Source organism: Hemicordylus capensis, chromosome 2 (genome assembly GCF_027244095.1).
Source record: "Hemicordylus capensis ecotype Gifberg chromosome 2, rHemCap1.1.pri, whole genome shotgun sequence".
Taxonomy (NCBI): domain Eukaryota; kingdom Metazoa; phylum Chordata; class Lepidosauria; order Squamata; family Cordylidae; genus Hemicordylus; species Hemicordylus capensis.
In genome coordinates this window covers 131,489,507-131,511,263 of record NC_069658.1, presented here as the reverse complement: position 1 = coordinate 131,511,263, position 21,757 = coordinate 131,489,507, and the positions used below count along the sequence as shown (strand labels likewise).

The window sequence follows — 21,757 nt, the reverse complement described above, 5'->3', positions numbered from 1 at the left end:
CTGAGGTGCCTGCGTTTCCTCCCACCTTAAATAGCCACGTGGTCACGTGGGGTGGGGTGCAGACACTGAAAAGGAGCTGTAGAACTCGACACCGAGAGGCTTCCGCGCAGGCGCAGTACCCATTCTAATGGATTCAACGGATCACGACCCAGATCACATATTTTCACGGTGAGTTTTACCAGGAAATAGGGATTCTCTTATTATTCATCTCTTGTCGTCTTTCCTGGTTGTACTGAAGTATTTTATGTTGCTTTTTAACTTTTAGAATAGAGTATAGAAATTAGTTTCAAGGCAGCCAAATTGTGTTTAGCCATCTGCAAGATCAGGCACAGGGGCGGGGCCACCATTGGGCGAACGGGTCCAAAGAACCCAGGCTGTTGCTGCGTGGACACGCCCTCTACGTCTGACACCAGACGCGCGGTGTGTGTGTGTTATTTCACTCCCCACAGGGCCTCGTTTGGGATCAAAATCACTCCACGCTGCGTTGGCAGCACAGCTGGAGTGACTCTCCCTTCTTTTTAAAGGCAGGGAGAGTTGCTTTGGCCCATGCTGCCCAATGCAGCATGGGCCGATCTCCCTTCCAAACAGGGCCGCACAGCCCCATTTGGGAGGGAGACCACGCCTCCACTCCTGACATCAAATGCAGGGGCGTGGCTAGCCGCCGCCAGCCTCCCTCCACACCTGATCAGGCACCATCTTCTTGGGTCAGGACTTTCAGCCATATGTTACTAGTACTAGCCATTCATTTGGTTTAGTTTATCAAAATACTACTAGTTGGAACAGATTGGTCAACCATGTGGGATTGCATGATACTGTTGACAGATGAGCAATATACCACTACAGTACAGTGTACATAAACTTTTCATTGTATCTGGTTTTTGACTGAAATAAATATTATATTATCTTATCTAATCTACCACTTGCAAGCTTTCAGGCCTAGGCAAAACTATGTGATGAAAATGTTTTTTACATTCTGCCACGAACGTAAAATAAATTATTTTATTTTAGGGAAGAGAGCTGGTCTTGTGGTAGCAAGCATGACTTGTTCCCTTAGCTAAGCAGGGTCTGACCTGTTTGCATATGAAAGGGAGACTAGAAGTGTGAGCACTGTAAGATATTCCCCTCAGGGAATGGAGCCGCTTTGGGAAGAGCAGAAGGTTCCCAGTTCCCTCCCTGGCATCTCCAAGATAGGGCTGAGAGAGATTCCTTCCTGCAACCTTGGAGAAGCTGATGTTAGTCTGTGTAAACAATACTGAGCTAGATGGACCTATGGTCTGACTCAGTATATGGCAGCTTCCTATGTTCCTTAAATTCTGTATGTAGATGAATGACATAAAACATAAAAGAGGCTTTTAAGCAGAAGGTTGGAAGTTATTTTTTGAGAGCAACAATAATATACTAGTTCAGGGCTGCTGATCTTTGGCCCTCCTGCAGATGTTGGCCTACAACTCCCATAAACCCTGACTATTGGCCACTGTGGCTGGGGAGAGTTTTATTCCAAAAACAGCTGGGGGGCCTAAGTTGAGCAGGACTGCACTAGATGCTTATACAGAATGTTCAGAAAGTCCTCTGTGGACAGTTATTCTAGCAAACACCCATTTACCTTTGCAAGCAGGTGGCATTGTCCAGGTCCCATTTTCTAAACAAACACTTCGAAGGGAGCCTTCCAGCATGTACCCACTGTAGCATGAATAGGTCACTACATCTCCATATTGATAAAATGTTCCACGGACCAAAGCATTCTCTACATGAGAAGGTGGCCCACAAGAGATCTCTAAACAGAAGCAACAACAAAATGACAATGATTACATGGCAGACTGGCTCACAGCATGCCATGCAACACAGAGCTACTCAGGAAATAAGCCAAGAGAACGCTAGAAAATGGGCCATCAATGGGTCTTGAATGTCTTCTTCAAATCTGCAGAGAGAATTTTTCATATAGCTAGTTCAGCATCTGGATATACAGGCAAAAACTGCTGACGCTATTTTGATGAAAGTCAAATCCCCCTCTTCGGGAATCTTGGACTAAAATATGCTTGAAATGTTCTATATAAATTTGTCTCTATTTTAATCAGGTGATTTTGTTTATCAGGCCAGGGTTTGGCATCTATAGAGAGGTAAGCATCAACTGAGAAAACTGGGGGTGAGGACACTGAGACAATTGCCCCCCATACATAAAACCATGTCGTCCTAAGGGTTGTTTGGGGGGGGGGGGTTGTGTTTTCTTAGATAATTATCTATCCAACATATTTATATTCTAGGGATGTGCATCTATTCCTAGGACACTGAACAGGTTCGGAATCCTGCATTTGAACCGGTTCGAATGTGGGGGCGGGGACACCTTTAAGGATGGGGGAGGGTGCACTTACTCCACCCCCACCGTGTTTCCCCCATTGGCGCTCCCTTGAAAATCAGACTGGCTGCATACGTCCCTGCCGCCCCACCCCCTCTTCGGTTTGTAAGTGACTGGAAGTAGCGTGCACCTGTCAGCGAGTGCAACGAGCATGCCCACTGTGTGCGCACCCATCATATGCACAAGTGAGCATGATGTGTGCATGCTACTTCCAGTCACTTCTGGATCGAAGAGGGGACGGGGCGGCAGGGAGGTACACTGCTGCCCCACCAGTCCGGTTTTCAAGGGAGCGCCGGCGGGGTCAAATGCAGCGGTGGGGAGGGGGGGTTAGTGCACCCTCCCCCATCCTTAAAGGTGTTCCCCCTGCCTTCGAACTGGCCCCTGCCAATTCCATGCACATCCCTATTATATACCACCCAAAACTCATGTCTCTGGGCAGTTTAGAGTCTAGAATATACTGTATTATCTATTTGGCCACTCCTGATATCCATCTGCTCTGCCTTGGGTTGGGCTGGCTGTGTACACAGGTGTCAGATACTGGCCTGAAAATGAGGATTGCCTGGTGAAATTGGAGGGACTAAGTGGAGAGACTATTGAGATGTAGATCTGAATAACACACAATAGGGAAAACGAGGTTCAATTCACTTCTATAATATTTCAGATATTTCAACTGAATCTTTACAGGCAGAAGGCTAGATATTTCAAGACAAGGCTTGCCCAGATTACTACTGATATCTGTTCATCAGCAATTACAATGTGCTTATACATATATGAATATATATCATTTTACTGTATCTCTGTGTTTGTTCTGTGTTCTCGGGTTGCTGGAAAGAATAATGGCTTGATAACTATTTAGGAACAAAATAAAAATGGAAGCCTTTCAAACATTATCTCCATACTTACTTTCACATTTAGCTCTAGCTGGAGTCCATGTCTCATCAGGATTACAAGTAATTATGGACTGTCCTCTGAGTTGATAGCCCTCTCTGCATTTGATAAATAATTTTTGCCCAACATAAAAAGTGGTCTCTGACAGAAGAGCATTTTCTGGGATTATAAAAGGCACAGGGCATGGGTTTGCTGTTTAAGAGGGAGGAAGGAGAAAAAAGTAAAAACAAAACAAAACACAGTTATCATATTCCTTCCCTCACTTAATAAGTTACACAATCAACCATAGCAAGTTAGACCTATTGCTCTTTGGTTAGAATAGTAGCAGGTCACATGTGACATTCCAGTGGATATCATTTTCTACCAACATTTTATTCTCTTCAAAACTTGATTTTTCTCACCTAATTTGGATCTCTTCAAATTGGGTGAGTGGGTGACAAAATGGCAAATGTTAAGCAAGTGTAAAGTGGGGCAAATAAAATACTGGGGCAACCCCCCCCCCCAATTTCATATATACATTGATGGGGTCTGAGCTGTTGGTGACTGACCATAAGAGAGATAGAGAGATAGAGAAACTTTATTACGATCGTAGATCAGACTGTACAACAAAAAACATTACATAAGACTAGATTGTATAATACAAACAATGTAGCAAAACCTAGCCACATTGAAAGTGACCTCTTTACAAAAGTTAGATAACAAAAACTCTAAATAAAATTCATCAGAGTGACCTGGAAACTTCCCCAAAGAGGAGAAATTAGTTTTAAATGACCATCGCTATAAAATTTACAATATAAAATAACATGAAGTGTAGTTTCTATGGCACCCATTCCACAGGGGCAAATTCTTAAATTAAATGGAATCCTTTTATATCTATCATCCCTAACAGCCATCAGAAGAGCGTTTAGGCGGGCAAGAGTAAATGGACGCCTAAATTTAGGGATAAGAATATTATCTAAATATGCTGCCGGTTTGGAATTAAAAAGTCCATAAGAGAGAGAGCTTGGGTTCATGGTGGACAGCTTGTTAAAAGTGTAAACTCACGGTGCGGCAGCTGTGAAAAAAGCAAATTCCATGCTAGGGACCAATAGGAAGGGGACTGAAAATAAAACTGTGAATATTATAATGCTCTTATACAAATCTATTGAGTGGCCACATTTGGAGTACTGCGTGCAGTTCTGGTCACCGTATCTTAAGAAGGAAATTGTAGAACTGGAAAAGGTGCAGAAGAGGGCAACCAATATGATCAGGGGCCTGGAACACCTTCTTGATGAAGCAAGGCTACAGCATCTGGGGCTTTTTAGTTTGAAACAGAAGCTATGACAGAGGGACATGATAGAGGTGTATAAAATTATGCATGGAGCAGAGAGAATGGACAGAGTAAAATTCTCTCACAAACTAGAAGCAGGGGTCATCCCATGAAACTGAAGATTGGGAAATTTAAGAACAACAAAAGGAAGTACTTTTTCACAGCACATAATTAATCTATGGCATTATCTGCCATGGGATGTGGTGATGGCCACAAGCTTGGATGGCTTTAAAAGGGGCTTAGACAAATTCATGGAGGACAGGCCTATCAATGGCTACTAGTCTGATGGCTATAGGCCACCTCCAGACTCGGAGGCAAGATGCCTCAAAATACCAGTTGCACGGGAGCAACAGCAAGATGGCACACACACCCTCAGCTCTTGCCTGTGGGCTTCTCAGAGGCATCTGGTGGGCCACTGTGTGAAACAGGATGCTGGACTAGATAGGCCTTGGGCCTGATCCATTAGGGCTGTTATTGTGTTTGTTTTAACAAAATTAAGCCACAGAGAATGCAGTCTTTAGCAGAAGACAAACTCTGGCGGAAGGAGCTTTTTAATACCTTTTCCTTCCAGTGATTTCCCCTCTCACTTTCCCAGCTGATTTCTACCCTAGGAGGAAATGGGGGCCGGGGCCACATGAAAAGGACACTATTTTTAGTAAAACTGAAATTCCCCCTCCGTTTTCATTGCCCAGTTTTCAGTGGCAACGTTGGGGGGCCATTTCAGTGATTTGAGGTATACAACAAAATCAGGGCAAAGGAGAGCTTATGGTGACAGCAGAGGATGTGTACTAGGCTTATGCAGGTCAGTAAAATCGGAATCCCAACACTGGAATTCCCTGGCCCCATCACTAGGAGGCATTAGTGCCCTGGGTAGCATCCTGGTGGCGATGGCCCTTTAAATCATCACCTAGCACTGGCAGGAGAAGTCCTGTGCAGGACTCCAATCCCCAGAAGCCTGCATGTTTTCCCAGCAGTGTGCGGGCTTCCCAGGGAGCAGTTCTGTGCTCTGCACCTGCCCAAAACTTTTGATAATCTCTGCACTGCCCAGCTACCCCTGCACAAGTGCTGGGTGGTGAATTAAAGCCCCCACCCCGCAGGATGCTACCTGGGGCTCTTTCCCCATGGTCTAATGCCTCCTGGTGGTGGGGCCAGGGAATTCTGACATTGGAATTCTGATTTTACCAACCTGCATCAGTCTAATTTGTACCCAACAGATACATTTGTTGCCTCATACTGCCCCTGGGAATGATGCTACATGATAATCTAGTGTCAATCATAGTGGTGTTCTGGGTGAGAAACAAGTGTGATTGCCAAGAGAACTGCCGTAGCTGCTGCCATGAAACTAGAAGCAGTGATGAAAGGGGGAGGCCCAGCAAAAAAAGGGTGAGCTGGTTTTGCTCCCTGATCCCACCCATTCTGTAGATTCAAGAATCTACTTTCGCTTCAGACAAAATTTTCATTTCAGGTCAAATGTTTGGCAGAAAAGCTGCTAGGGAGAAAAGGATTATGATATCCCACCCCTGTGAAGATCTTCCATTGCAGCCTCTGCAACTGCATTTTGTAGATGTCTGGGGAAACTACATACAACCAAGCATCATGCACAGTCTCTATCTTACTATGTCATTTGATCCCAGGGAGGAAGAGGATGTTCTGAGCCATGGTTTGGAAGCCACGATGCGCTGGATGGGGGCTAACAAGCTGAAACTTAATCCTTACACGATGGGGATGATGATGGTTACTAGAAGGTCTGATCAGGGTATGGAGTTTCAGCCTGTTCTGGATGGGGTTTCACTCCCTCTGAAGGAGCAGGTTCGCAGCCTGGGGGTTTTCCTGGATCCAGTACTGCTCCTAGAAAATCAGGTAGTGGCGGTGGCCAGGAGTACCTTTGTGCACCCTCGGTAGGTGCGCCAGCTGCTACCCTTCCTTGAGAAGGCTGATCTAGCCTCTGTCACCCATGCCTTAGTCATGTTGCATTTGGATTATTGCAATCCGCTCTGCGTGTGGCTGCCCTTGAAAAGTATTCAGAAACTACAGATGGTGCAGCATGTGGCTGCCAGATTGATCTCAGGGACTGCTCACAGTGCATTACTCCAGTCTTGAAGGCACTACACTGGCTGCCAGTGTGTTTCCAGGTACAATGCAAGGTGCCGATTATTAGCTTTAAAGCTCTAAACGGCTTGGGCCCCAGGTATCTTAGGGACTGCCTGCTCTCAGCTGAATCTACCCACCTGACTAGATTGGTTGGGAGGGCTCTGCTTCACGTACTGATGCCTGCTGAGGCTTGTTTGTTGAGTATGACAGGGCCTTCTCAGTTATGGCACCCAAGCTGTGGAACTCGCTCACGGATGAGACCCACATGGCACCCTCTTGCCCAGCCTTCAGGAGGAGAGTGAAGACTGCCTTTTTTTATTCAGGCTGTTGGCCAATGAGCTGTCCCTGCTCTTTTTATTTTCTAGCTATGTTTTGTTCTGTTTTTACATCTTTTACTGAGTTTTATGGTTTTATCTGGTTTTTATGTTTTATTGAATTTTATAGTTTTATCTTGTTCTTAACCACCCTCGGGTCTTAGGACGAAGGGCGATAAATAGATAGATATAGATAGATATAGATAGATATATATATATAGAGAGAGTCTACTCTGCCAAATGAAAAATCATAACTGGGGGTTATTAAACAAAAATGTTTATTTTACTATTACTGCCTGGAATTGCGACTATGAAGAAGAAAGAAGTGTCAAAGGTGAGTTTAAACTTAATTTACATTATACATATCAAAGAAAGGGCAGACTATAGCTGTGATTAAGCATTAGGTTATAGGCCTTGTGCCAGGTATTAGCAGCATCACCATGGAGGTCTCTGCCATCCTTTCAAATCATCACTCTAGTGCCTGCCTTCTTTCTCCTAGGATCCAGGCTATTAGTTGTTTATTTTTAACCTATCTTGACAGGTTTCTGCAACCCATCCATTATATTAAGCTTAGTCTCTGTGTTCAACAGCTGGCTGTTTATATATATCAATACAAAAATGATGTTCTTCCCTGCTAATAGGAGATGTGACACCAAACATGGCATCCACCTTTTACTATTGCATCAAACAACATATGATGCAGAAGACCCATGATTAGATCTCTCAAAGTCTTTGTTAAAAGCAGCTACATGAGGAGGAGGGGCAAACTGAGGCAAAAGCACAGAGGGAGGAGGTGTTTAATTCACCACTCAGGGTTGTTTTCCAGATTGAAACCATTCCCCTAACATTGCTATTAGCATTACTGAGGAAAAGAGGCAGGTACCCATATCCTATAGCCACCTAATGGCGGAGCGGGGAAATGACTTGACTAGCAAGCCAAAGGTTGCCAGTTCAAATCCCCGTTGGTATGTTTCCCAGACTATGGGAAAAACCTATATCAGGCAGCAGCGATATAGGAGGATGTTGAAAGGCATCATCTCATACTGTGCAGGAGATGGCAATGGTAAACCCCTCCTGTATTCTGCCAAAGATAACCACAGGGCTTTGTGGTTGCCAGGAGTCAACATCGAATCAATGGCACATTTTACCTTTACACATACCCTGCCTTGTCTTTTGTCCTCAGCAATGTGAGGGAGGAGACTTCAATCAAGTCTAAATGAAACATTTAAATCAGCTCTCCCCTTTGCTGTTGCTTTGAGCCAATCTGTCTCCCCGCACCATGCAAGTGCTTTTAAGCTTTCAAGAAAGTTAAAGATCTAATCATGGCTCTCTCACTTCATGCGTAGTTGGCTTATGTACATAGTTTGGCTTAAAGCTGCCTTCTTGGACATAACGGGGGCAAATGCTGTGTATAAGTTAATAATCCTGTGGATAAGTTAATAATCCTGTGCACTTCCTACAAGAGCAGACAGTTTGCTTTTTCTAAGAAGAAATTCCTGGTTACTGTGGAAAGCTTATGCCACAGTGTCAGGAGGTATAAGAGATACCTCCTGACACTGACTCTAGAGGTATAAGAGATATCAAACCTCTGGGGAAGCTAGGTTTTGTGTGGAAGTGGTGAAAACATGTCAACAAATAACAGACATGAAACAATTGAAGTTTTTTTTAAACTGTAAAGCTCTGTAGCTGATCTTTGAATGTAAATAAATTTGTTTTAAGATATGTTAATGGGACTAGATGTAGACTGGAATATAACATAGCAGGCCTTTTAATGGCTGCTTTGAACATCTGCACTCCAATCACTTGGAACCAACTGAAATATGCTGACTTGGACATGATGCTGTGGGACTGTACCACATCACAATACACATCAGAGATCATTCATTTCTCTTATTTATGCATGATAACCTTCCTGGAGGGAATCTTTAAAAAGTAGAATCCAGCATTTAAATATCCAAACTAAAGCCAATTTCCATGATTAAAAAGGAACACACGTTTGCAAAGAGGTACCGGGTGGCTCCAAGTTCCAGTTTCCATGCACTCTGCAAGAGGCTCCCCTTCCAAGCTGTATCCCCGGTTGCAGTAATATACAGCCCTGCTGGCAACTGTGTTGTTTTCATAGAGAGCCTTCCCATTCTCTATAAATTCTGGATCTTCACATCTGGTTTCTAAAATGTGATATGATAATTAAGACCATACTTTTCCAATCATTTAAGAACAACAGAACAATGAATCTACATTCCAGGTGAATCTACATTCCTACCAAGACTGGCTCGAAGTCTGTGGGAGCTCTTGGCAAACTGCTATCCATGGGCTCCCTCTGACCCTGGTGGTTCCTGTGAGAGTTGCTCTATTGCCACTAAGACATGAAGGAGCAGCTGCCCAGTAATTCCAACCCCCTAATGTTAGCCCTAGTTCCTACATGAGTGTTTCAAATCTCAGGAGCTACCTGAGAATATATGCTTATGTTTAAGGATTACATTTTTACCCCCACATTTCTTCCGTCGTGGAACTCAAGTTGGCTTACATGGGGTTCCCAGGCAGTTACCTCATCCAGGCACTGACCAGATTCAGACCTGCTCAGCTACAGGAAGATGGTTGTATCATGTGCCCTCAGACCATGTTCTGGAACATGATATCCCTATCTGGGCTCCCCGAACACTTATCCAAATGCCTATTCTAGTCTCTGTGGATATGGATTTCTGTAGAAATGCTCTCTACTCTTCTTCGTTCCAAATAAGCAAACTCTATCAGCTTCTAGAACTTGATCTTTGGAGCCCTTCTTACCCAATCACAAGAAGACTAGTAAAACCCAAATATAACCCCACCACCACCACAAATTACCTTCACATGAAGGAAGGGGCTTACTCCAGGATCCATTGGCCAAGCATGTGACGTTCTCAGGTCCAACCAGGTGAAATCCAAAAGTACATATAAATGATACATTACTTCTATATGTATTTTCAGTGGTTACAGGCAATGCATTTTCTATAGCTGGAGGTGGTCCACAACTTATGCCTAGAAGAGGAAAGAACAATCTTTATACAACACATTATTTCCTGTAAAAAATCACACACACACAAGGAAGCAGCAAAAAAGGGAGTGATGTTTGAAATGTGACCACACTTGAAATTACTGAAGAATGTTCAAGTTTGGGGCATTTGTTGGCCTGCTTAGATGAGATATTAAAATGTTTCTTTTTAATTACACTTTTAATCTCCAAGTGTAGTAGAGTTCAGTTTTGTCTTGGATTTTTGTCTCTGCTGCTAAAATAATGCTACAAACTTCATTTGTATTTTTCCTTGAATGCTTTATTTTTTGTGTGTGCACGCATGTGTGCACACATGCATCTCTCTCTCTCTATGGTTTTAATATTGCTCTCTGTGTAAAGAAGCCATTTGAGTTGAAAAGTAAATTATAAATCCTCTTAACAAACAAAAGGTCGAAGGCATTTGAGAAATGTGTGTTAGGTGAATGGGCATTCCATCCATATAGTCTTTTAATGCAAATTAAGAATGTGGGATAACACAAAAACCAATTTAAACATCACTTATTGGAGTTTAGATGTCTCAGTGGTTGCAGTATCACTAAGGAAACTCCTATATGTCTGCCGTGATTATCTGAGGAAGCAAAACAGGTTGCTTATCTGAAACAGGTGATCTTTCTGGTGATCCGTGTTCACTCACAACCTGGGTTCGGTGCCTGCACAGTAAGCCTTGCGGAAGAATTTCAAGTTCCATGAGGTGCTTGTTGGCTCTGCTGAATTGCATGTGTGATGCAACCATTATTTTCAATGGGAGAACGCCTTTCTCCTCAGTTCCTAATTGGCCGCTGTGATGAGCAATAAGTGTGGAACGATGGAGTCAGGTAAGTCACTATGTGGAAGTGCACTAGCAGCGGGGAAGGCTGTGAGTATGTTGTGAGTGAACATGGATCTCCAGAAAGGTTACCTGTTACAGGTAAGCAACCTGTTTATCTTTGAGGTGATCCATGTTCCTTCACAACTTGGGTGATTAGCAAGCTCACTGAGATGGCGGTGGGTGCTAGGATATGATTAGAGCACTTTTTTTAGTACAGCCCGGCAAAAGTTGGCCACCATCGAACGGAAGTTCACATCATAGTGTTTGACAAAGGGCAGGTCTGAAGACCATGTGGCCACTTTACAAATGTCCTTCATGCTGATGCCAGCGTAGTATAGTGGCTAGAGTGCTGGACTAGGATTGGGGAGACCTGAGTTCAAAACCCCATTCAGCCATGATACTTGCTGGGTGACTCTGGGCCAGTCACTTCTCTCTCAGCCTAACCTTCTTAACAGGGTTGTTGTAAGGAGAAACATAAGTATGTGGTGCACTGTTCTGGGCTCCTTGGAGGAAGAGCGGGATATAAAATGTTAAGTAATAAATAATAAATAAATAAATGTGAGCTGCTGATGTGGCCATGGGTCTAGTAGAATGTACTTTGATCTTTAAGGGGGGCTTGACCCTTTGCTGTAGCACATGGAGATAAGTTCTATGAGTCAGCTGTATGTGTTCTGGCTGTATCACGACATGGAAGCAGACATCCTTCAGATCTAATGTAACAAACCGCTCCTCCTTTGTTAGTAAAAGAAGCATAGTCTGCAAGGAGATCATCCTGAACTCCCTGGCTTTTACGTATTTGTTTAGGTTGCAAAGGTCCATGATGGGACAGAAGTCTCCATCCTGTTTGGGCACCTGGAAATATCTTGAATAGAAGCCCCTCTCCCATTCATCTGAGGGAAGTTTCTATTGTTCCCTTCTCCAGTAGGGATAGCAACTCTTCTGCTAAGTTAAGAGTTGAGTGGGTGTATTTTATCCCTGTGAACATGGGGTGGCTTGTGAATCTGATGGTGTAGCCTCTCGATATTATGGACAACAACCCAGGCATCTGATGTGATGAGACGCCAGGTGTGGGAGAAAGCAGCAAGATGAATAGTAGAAGGGACTTGCATTCGAGATACTTCGGTGGTCAAAGTGTCAAACAGTCTGTTTGGACGGGTCCTGAACTTTGGTTCTCTATTGTTGTCTGTGTCTAGGATTATACTGATGTTTGGGCATGTGTTTAAAGGATTTATTATAATCCTTGCACTCAAACAGCTTAAGCTGAAACCTTTGCCTGCCAAAAGGACTTATTTTTTTTAGAACAGGTCAGTTGCTGTGGGTTAGATGTGAAGGTCCTTGTGGTATAGCGGGACTTCTTCATTCTCTCCATTGTCTCCAATGTCTCCAATTGTCTCTCCATTGTCTCATTCTCTCCATTGTCTCTTCTTCATTCTCTCCATTGACTTCTCCATTCTCTCCATCTGGCTGTATACTAAAGAGATCATCCCCTTCAAAGGGCAGAGTCTTCATAGGGGTGCCTGGGTAGTTTGTGGGCAACATCATCAATATTGGTACTGTAGTTCGACAGTCAACGTTGGTGGGCAGGTTGATGCCAATGTTGGAGGCAAGAGTAATGATTGTTAATGCTGGAGTCGACTTTGGTGTCATTTTTTATGTTGAAGGTGTGTGCTTGATGTTGAGGGGCAAGAGCCACAATGCACCCCTTGCATGGTCAAAGGTGAGGGGGTATGAGGGGATATTCCTGATGTTGATGTCAAAGAAGGTTTTTATTTGGCTGATGTCAAAGGAGTCGATGTGCAGCGATGTTTTGGACTCGAAGATCCCAGTGATCCCGAGTGTTTGCACTAATGCTTCTTGTGGAGTTGACGTTGGGCTTCGACATCAAGCATCACTGGCTTCTTAAAAGTTGAGTCTCTGTGCTCTTTATGAGAAGGAGCTCAAAACGCAGATGCACTGGCAGATGACGCCCTCGATCTGGAGGGTCGATAGTCAGCAGATCCTGAAGTCGCCCTCGATTTTGAGGGGTGGCCGTTGATCTACATTGAGGCCATCGATGTTGATGGATGCAGATAGTTCGGCATTGGAGTTGGCAGTCTGTAACAATCAGCCACTGACCAGTCTCTCCTCTCTCCTAAAGAGGTAAACAGAAGTGATCCCTGTCCTGACTGAAAGGCTGGTGAACGCCAGGGATCAGCCAACCAGCACAAGAGGTGAGTGGGACCTAGAGAGCCATGAGGAGGAAGAGAAGGTCTCTGTTAGAAGGAAGCAGGCTGGGGCAGCGGAGAGAGCAGGACGTATGCCATGGAGGATGGCTGCAGAAGGAACTGCAGATCCTTGAGAGACAAGATTGCTGGAGGCCTGATTCTCATCCGATGGTGTGTGAGTTTTCAAGGAAAAGGGGATTCATCCTAGGGAACAGTTTGTTAGTCAGACTTTGCATTAGAAACTTGTATTTCTTTTGTGTGCTCTGTATATCCCTGCAACTGTTCTATTGTTGTTTACATGTAACGCAACTAAGCTAAGAAATGCTAGTCTGCGTCCATCCATCCAGGGCGTTGCAAAAGACTCTGCAAGCTTTTAAAGGTGCTTTTGTATTTTCCTACATCCCTGTTTCCTGCAGCTGGGGTGCTTTTTGAAGTATTCTTGTAACCACTGAGTATCTCTTTTACCTGTAACTAAAAGCTGAGAGAGTCTCAGATGGAAGCTGTCTGTAGTATTCTGAATAAAGTTTTTTACTTTTTACTTTCTTTGCAATTTTAACAAGCCTCTTTAAGTGGATTTTTAACTTAGGAAAGGGGAGCTGGGAAGGGTTTTCTCTGGTGCAACATGCTTTCATTATGTTCAGCAATTCTACCAGTTTTCTCACCATGTGTAAGCTTGCACATGGAAGGTTTTTGTACTTTTCCAGTATCAGAGGAGAGAGTTTCCCTGGGAATTCCACCCAAGCTAAGGGGTGTGTGTGTCAAACTCTGTTAATAATTGGGTGGCGGCGGCAGCCTTGAACAACCAGAAATAAGGAAAGCTTTGGGAGAAGCCTTTGTTTGGAAAAGCATAAAGGGGATGATTCAGCATTCCGCCCCCCTCCCCCTCATGTGGGCTTGCTCTGAGACAAAGGCTTGGTAATCCGCAACACGTAGTCTAAGTGCAGTTTCATAGAGAGCAGCTCTAAGACAAAGTTCCGGGCTTTTCTTGGTTTTCCTTGAAAATGTCAAATTTTACAAGCATGAATGTTGTACTCTTCACCTAAGCAAATTAAACACTTGCCTTGTTTATCTGAGGAGCGCGGAGTATACCCACAAGAGGTACACTTTTAAAATATTTTTCTAACGTCCATTAGAGCGACAGATAGGGACGAGACAAAAGGAAAAACCGTGAACAGACTATTGTTGAAGCCAGAAAATCACAGAGAGAAACAAAACCTGAGCGAAGTCCAAAGAATAAGCCATAAAATAGTCCAAGGTCAAATAGAGAAAGCAGGTAAGGAACTGGGATGAGACAGAGTGAATCCTTCCGAATGCGAGCAGTGTGGCATTAGGAGAAGGAACAGAGGAGAAAGGTGCTCTCCTGCTGAAAATAATGGCCGTGCCACGCACACAATTCGGCAGAGCCAAAGAGTGCCTCATAGAGTTTGAAATACTTCCACAAGGCTACTGTGAAGGCACAGAATCCAGGTTGTGAGGGAACATCAATCACCTCAAAGATCTGGAAGATACTTCTTTTACCTTTTTTAGGGATAAATGATAAAAAGTTTGTATTGTAAAATTCTAGGACTGATAAATAAAAATAAACAATAAAAACTGTTTTTAAGTATTTTTAATTGGTTTTAAATAGCTCTGAAGTGTTTTAGATTTGTTTTTATACTGTTTTAACTTGTTTGAAATGGTATTTTAATATTATTTTTACTTGTTTTAAATTGTGTTTGTTGTTGTATTTTACTTGTTGTGCACCACCCAGAGCCTTTGGATAGAGCAGTATAGAAGTGTAATAAATAAATAAATAAATCCTATGAATTTTATGATATATAGATAGCCTGTATTATTAAATATCACATAATGCTTCAGATTAATTAAAGCCATTGAGATGTTTTGGTTTATTTTTGTTAATTGCCAACAGAGAGCTCAACTCAAACCATATAGGATATTCTGAATAAATGAGAGAGAAGTTTACCTCAATATTTTGTAATTTTAAAACTTTGTGTGAACATACTGAAGTTTTGGACTGGATGGATATGCCCCTACTCCAACTTTAGACCTGCCACATCGTTCCCTCAATTTCCTCTCTATGTGAGTGCAATTAAAGGTAAAGTGTGCCATTGAGTCAGTGTCAACTCCTAGCAACCACAGAGCCCTCTGGTTGTCTTTGGTAGAATACAGGAGGGGTTTACCATTGCCTCTTCCTGCGCAGTATGAGATGATGCCTTTTAGCATCTTCCTGGATCACTGATGCCCAATATAGTTGTTTCCCATAATCCGGGAAACATACCAGTGGGGATTTGAACTGGCAACCTCTGGCCTGCTAATCAAGTCATTTCCCTTCTGCGTCATTAGGTGGCTGAGTACAATTAGTCCAGCTCTAATAAATTCCTGTCACATTTGAGGTTTTCATACAAATAGTGCTATCAAGGCTGGCTCTGAAGCTAATGCTCTTTGCACAACAGCAGTTCTTGAGAAATTGTCATGCATAATTTTTCTCTCACTTGTTATGCTACTACCAGTATAGGAGCTCTCATTGGCAGTCATTGGTAAGAGAGTGATATATATTCTGCAACTGTGTTATACATCTCTCTTGAAGAACCCTGTCCATAAGCAGAGCACTGATCTTTACTTACTCACACACATAGGCGCTGAGGGACTCCACTTCTTGTTAACATGGCAGATTCTGCGACTTGGTCCCTGTAACTCAAATCCCTGATTACAATGGTAGATAACTTCATCTCCAAACAAGAAATCCTTGCCAAAAATGGATCCATTATCTACTAATTCTGGGGATCCACAGGAGATCTCTAAATGACAACACAAAATTATCATTTTGTTTTTATTTGTTTCAACCTTTTTTTACTTTTTTCTTTTTGCAACAGAAAGAAAACACTCCTAAAAAACTAAAAGTCAGTTGCTTACATGTCCTGCAGCATTATGCAGGTGTTGTGGAGCCACCTGCGTTGCTGTGGGATTCTTAACACACATGTTAACACTGCTATTCAAGAGGTCAGTAGTTGTGGTACTGCCCTCTTGCACAAAACTGTTGCTGTGTGTGTTAGAGCATTGGTTCTGCAATGCCCATGTTCTGATGCAGGGCATGTAAGCTTTTTGTTTATTTCTTTAGCATAAAAAGAGTTTGCAGGTGATTAATTACTAGTAGCACAAGTGGCCTGAATGTTGAGGCTCAGGGGAATGGGGATGAGGACAGAGACATAAGCAGCACTGGATCTTGGTGTAATACAGGCAGGGTCCTTCGTTAAAGGAAATAGCTAGATGCATAGCATTGCACCTGTATAATACATGTCTGGCTAAGGTAAAAGATAAAAAGGGCTCAATAATAAAAAAGGGCTCCCCTATGGGGAGGGCCCCTATACAATTATACTTTATTTTAGTGTCTTTAAGTATGGTTCCTGGCTATCAGGCCTTGGACAGCTCTAGGTTCAAGGTATCCCACCCCACCCACCCACATATCTGACTCAACTGGAAATACCAAGCCACAGAATGGCGTTCACCCTTGCCCGCTTTCATGCTGTTTGGGAAGGTAAATACAGGAAGATCCCATTTACAGAAAGGCTTTGCCCCTGTGCCTCTGGGGAAGTGGAAACCACTAAACACGTACTCTGGTCTTGCCCGTTTTATAAAGATAGCTGGGGAGAAGCTCATACTTCCTCTGCTTCGTGACTACCCTGGCCGTTCCAGTCAAGTCTACAGTAAGATGCTGCTCTCAGATGAAAAGCAAACCTTCACGTACAATGTTGCTAGGTTCTGCGCGGCAGCGTGCAAGATCTGTCGGACCCTGAATGCCAGCCCATAACCCGTGATTTTAACTACTGACCAATTTCTTCTAACATGTCTTTTAAAATACTTTTACTATCTTCGTTGCTTTTAACGTATAGTTATATATGTACTTATATATTTAACTATGTTTTACCTCCTTTCTACTAGTCATCCTGTTAGAGTTGTATTTCCCTATAGTCTAATTTTTATATAGATTGCACTAAATTGCTTATATTAGTTGTTTTATCACTTTTATTAGTCTTATTGGCTGTCTTCCCTTATTTTTTAGCTATCCCGCTTTTACTGTTTAGTATACCTTATAGCTTATTTTAAATATTTTATACTTTTTAGACATTTTTATATTCATTTATAGTTGTATGCATTTACTCATGCGGGTCTTTGACTGTAATAAAGTTGACTGATTAGTGCCTTTGGCTTTTAAGATGTTGTTGCTCACTCCAAGAATTTAGAAAGGGGTAAGTAAAAAAGAAAAATGCAGTACAAACAAAATAAGCCTAATAGTCAGCGACTGCAATTTGGAGGTATGAAATGGGTACCCTAATAGAATTTGTAGGCAGTCACCCTGCATGTAGCACTGCCTCTTCCAAAGAAATGAATTCTGCAGCTCTTGTGAACAGGAAAGCTGCATGTGTGCACTATATCCCCCATAAGCCCCCAAAGAGCTGCTGGATAGAATTAAAGATTAGAAATCTAGTGATTAGAAATCTAGTGATTTCTAAGGTCTCAGGTTTGCCAAATTCCCCAAAGTGGGATGATTTCCACAATTTTTGAACTTCCTGGGAAACTGCTCATTTAGACCGTGGCTAACTGAGTGAAAAGGCACCGTTTTAAAGTGGTGATTCTCTTTATTTAGCAGGGGGAGAGCAACTGGCCATATCCATCCCCAGAAAAGCATCCCTCCAGTGGCTGTTGCTGGTGTCTATCTTCTGTTTCTTTTTTAGATTGTGAACCCTTTGGGGACAGGGAGCTATTTTATTTATTTATTTACTTTATTTCTATGTAAGCCATTTTGGGAAACTTTTGTTGAAAAGCGGTATATAAATATTCATCATATTCGTAGACGGCATCCATTATAATACATATGATATTGTAATTCTGTAAACTGCCAGGAGACATTTGTTTTTGGCAGTATAGAAATGTAATTTAAAAAATAAAATAAAAAATTATTTAAAAGTTAAGTACCAAAGCCAATTACTAATCACTACCCGGCATTTATCTTTCTCCTACAGAATAAAGTTATATTTAAATGCTATTTTAAAGGAGATCAATTTCCCCATACAGCTCTTTAAGCCTTCCATGCAAACATAACATAACCTTAAGTCTAATCTTTCCCCATTTTTCTCTTTTAAAAAAGCCATGCTCAAGCTGAGCTTGATGTACATTTTTTTTTTAAAAAAAAATGCATAGCTTACTTCTGCACACTGGTGTCGCTCCACTCCATAGTTTATTTGCTTGACAGATACGTTCTGCATCACCCTATCAGACAATAGAAGAGTCAGGAAACAGCATGAAACATATATCATTTTGTCACATTCTTAGAAATGCAAAGGACATTGGAAATTCATTTGCTCTAACTTCTGCATGGTTAGCTGATACAAGAATGTTAACTTTTCTCTTTAGCGTTACATGGCAATCATTCATCCACATTTGGCCAGCTTCCCTTCTCTTCTGTATCAAATAAGAAATACATTTTAATAAGTAAATGCTGCCTGGCTACTTTGTTGCTTGCCTTTAAACCAGCAGCGAAGATTTGGTTTTTGCATTTGGGTTAGGCGAAAAATGACTTTGTGCTTCTGCTCCACTTATTTTTTTTATGTTTTTAGTAACCTTTTCTGCAGCTGTGTCACTTTATTTTATTACTATTTTTACACTGCCAGTATAGTAGCCCCCTTGGTGGTCTTTAGACTAGAAGATGGGATAGAAATATTTTAAATAAACAAATCCAGTAAAGTAAACTCTACTTTTAAAATAAGCTTGTACTCGGAGACTCATTCCCTTATAGCAACTTCTAATGCCCCTCCCATATGTGAAAAATTCTCCCTTTATTGCAAAGGGAGGTGGAAGTAGCAGCATAATTTCTAGTGACAATGAGACACCCAGGCGCGTAACGATCATCGGGCAAGGGGAGGCAGTTGTCTGGGGGCCCCACAGCTTAGGGGGCACCCGAGAGACATGTCACATGCCTCCCCCACCCAGCGCTGGCCCCAGCTTCCTTAAGTGTTTTCTTTTTTTTAAAATAAAAATGTTAAAAAAAAATTTCGCCTTTGGTCCAGCTCCAGAGAGCACCGTCGCTGCCGTATTTCCTGCCTGCCTGCTGCTGCTACCTCCGCCCACCCTCCACCCTTTTGCCTAGTTCTGTGTCCGACGGGGCTCCTCCTCCTTCCCTACCCATTGGCTGCTGCGCTCGTGCAGAGAAACGTGCATGATCGGCTCAGCTGCTGCTGCTGCCTAGCGCGTGCTGCCGAGCAAGGAAGGAAGAGGTCGCCCGCCGCCGACGCCATTATTCCATCCTCCTTTCCTTCCTAGTCTAGGCTTTAGCAAAGACACAGGCAGCGCCCCGTGGAGTCCTGCTCTTTTTTTTACTCTCTCAAGTAACCTGCCCATGCGGGCGGGGGGGCTGCGTTCCCTCCCAGGAGGACGCCATTCCCCACCTCGTGGCGGCCCCTGGGAACCGCCTGCCCTGGAGCCCCGGGGCACCAGCAGCAACTGCAGTGCTGCCCGAGAGGGGGCGGCAGCTGGCCGGCGCTGTCGAGGCTCCCTGTGCAGCTGGGCAGCTGAAGAGGAAGCAGCGCCGCTACCGCACCACCTTCAGAATCAGCAGCTTCCAGCTGGAGGAGCTGGAGCGTGCCTTAAGTTCCGCCGCTCTCACTTCCCTGATGTCTTCACCAGGTAGGTTGAGCTTTGGCTGGATGGAGAGGAGGAGGAGGAGGACGTCGTCGTCCACTGATTGAATGTTAACTAAGAGCTTCAACGTGTGGAAACCGAGGTGGTCCAGCCTCAAGTTTGCCTAGAAATGTCCTCCTCTATGTCCTACCACCTACTCCCATCCCACTGCTGCTGGTGAGGAAAATGCACTTTGTACATGTGCAGCCTCAGCTATCTGTCTGCTCAGAATGACAGCGTGCAGATTGGGAGCTGAAACAAAATGTTGCACTATATGCCCCTCCTGTCCCTAACAGGAGTCCACCTTCTCAAGGCTCCAGGGAGACAAGAAGGTGAACCTTTGCCTTGCAAAGTTATTCAGAGAAGGAAATGCGCCTTTTTTCTTTCTTTCCTTCCTGTCCTCTTGAAACATTCCCCCACTGTGCTCAGGTTTGGGGCTGGGTTCATCACACCACACCACATGCTGACCCCTGAGTCAAATTATGCCAGCCTGCCTTCTCCTAGCACAACAGCAGTGATAACAAAAGTGGAAATGGTCTCAGACGTGCAAGTACCGGTACTTCTGTGATCAAGATGGTGAATAGATATCAAAAGAAATAGAAATGTAGAAATGTATTTAATAGAGAGGAGTGTGCATAGCTCTCCTATCTTGAGACTTGCTGTGCTGTTATTTACACCTTTTAACTAGTTGGGATAGTTAGCATAGTCTACATTGGGCCAGGAGAAGGAGAGGAAGGTGGTGATGGGGGGGGGGATTTTAAAATCTTGTCTCTGGGCCCAAGCCAACCTTGTTACGCCCCTGGAGACACCCATCTCCCCCTTTATTGGTTTAACTCCAGAACTTACATGAAAATGCTACTTTGTTTGTCTTGAAAGTGAGTCCTGGGTTTTAATGTAAGATGCTTCATGATGAAATATTTAGGACTAGGTAAAGGAAAAGTGTGCTGTCAAGTCGATTTTGACTCCTGGCGCCCACAGAGCCCTGTGGTTGTCTTTGGTAGAATACAGGAGGGGTCTACCATTGCCTCTTCCCACACAGTATGAGATGATCTCTTTCGGCATCTTCCTATATCACTGCTGCCCGATATAGGTGTTTCCCATAGTCTGGGAAACATACCAGTGGGGATTCGAACCGACAACCTTCTGCTTGTTAGTCAAGCATTTCCCCGCTTCGCCACTTAAGGTGACTTAGGACTAGGATTTATTTATTTATTTATTACACTTTTATACCGCCCCACACTCGTGTCTCTGGGCGGTTCACAATGATAAAAGAGTTAAAAACACATATAAAAACACATAAAAACAAATTAAAAACTAACAATTTAAAAATCAATCACAGAATTAATTAGACACTAATAACCCAAATCCATGTTTTACACTCATGATCAGTATTATCTCTATTTTTTTTTTAATCTGCTTGTGGAAAGAGCTTTGTTCTGGGTGGAAGTATCAAGGCAGTGTGCACACACATATATTCAGAGTGGGACCTTCCTGATTCAATCTGAGCAGGATCTAATAGTAACTGAGCAGACATTAAAAAAACAAACTTGTGTGCATGCCTTAGAGGGAACGCTGCTCACAATCCCATTACTTTAAAAGAATCCATGCAAGAATCCTTGGGTGGGCAAGGTAATTAAGAGGGTGGTGGCTGATCGACAACAGGCAGTTTTGGGAGATACTGATTATCCAGATCCATTTTAAGGTGGCTTTAGAGCAGGCTATGGGGTGGAGATAGCCTTGTTCAGGCTGATGGATGATCTCTACCAAGGAATGGACATAAGGAGTGTGATTCTGTTGGTTCTTTTGGATGTTTCTGAGGCTCTCGATATTATCAATCATGGTATCCTTCTGGATCATCTGTGGGATTCGGGAATAGGTGGTAGTGCTTTGCAGTGGTTCTGTTCATATCTCTCTGGTAGATTCCAGACGGGGTCACTAGGAGATAGTTGCTCTCTGAAATGAGAGCTATTGAATGGTGTTCCTCAGGGCTCCATCCTATCTGCAATGCTTTTTAACATCTACATGAAACTGGTGGGTGAGGTCCTCAGGAGATTTCAAGCAGG

The 21,757-nt window shown here is 43.3% G+C and overlaps 1 protein-coding gene across 7 annotated transcripts in view; it reads right to left on the bottom strand.

The window, feature by feature from the left end:
• SVEP1 (sushi, von Willebrand factor type A, EGF and pentraxin domain containing 1) overlaps positions 1-21,757 on the bottom strand; it is a 249,175-nt gene that overhangs the window by 27,832 nt on the left and 199,586 nt on the right. For 5 of the 7 annotated variants that reach the window (XR_008316279.1, XM_053296612.1, XM_053296614.1 and 2 more), the window contains 6 exons: positions 18,224-18,287; positions 15,644-15,817; positions 9,800-9,973; positions 8,950-9,123; positions 3,257-3,433; positions 1,604-1,774 (listed from right to left, as the gene is read on the bottom strand). Coding sequence is in view for 6 of the 7 variants with exons in the window: in XM_053296612.1 (XP_053152587.1) it covers positions 1,604-1,774; positions 3,257-3,433; positions 8,950-9,123; positions 9,800-9,973; positions 15,644-15,817; positions 18,224-18,287 (934 nt within the window). In the remaining variant the exon portion in view is untranslated. Of the gene's footprint in view, positions 1-1,603; positions 1,775-3,256; positions 3,434-8,949; positions 9,124-9,799; positions 9,974-15,643; positions 15,818-18,223; positions 18,288-21,757 lie in introns of those variants that run through there. The other 2 variants (XM_053296613.1, XM_053296616.1) reach the window with 2 other exon arrangements.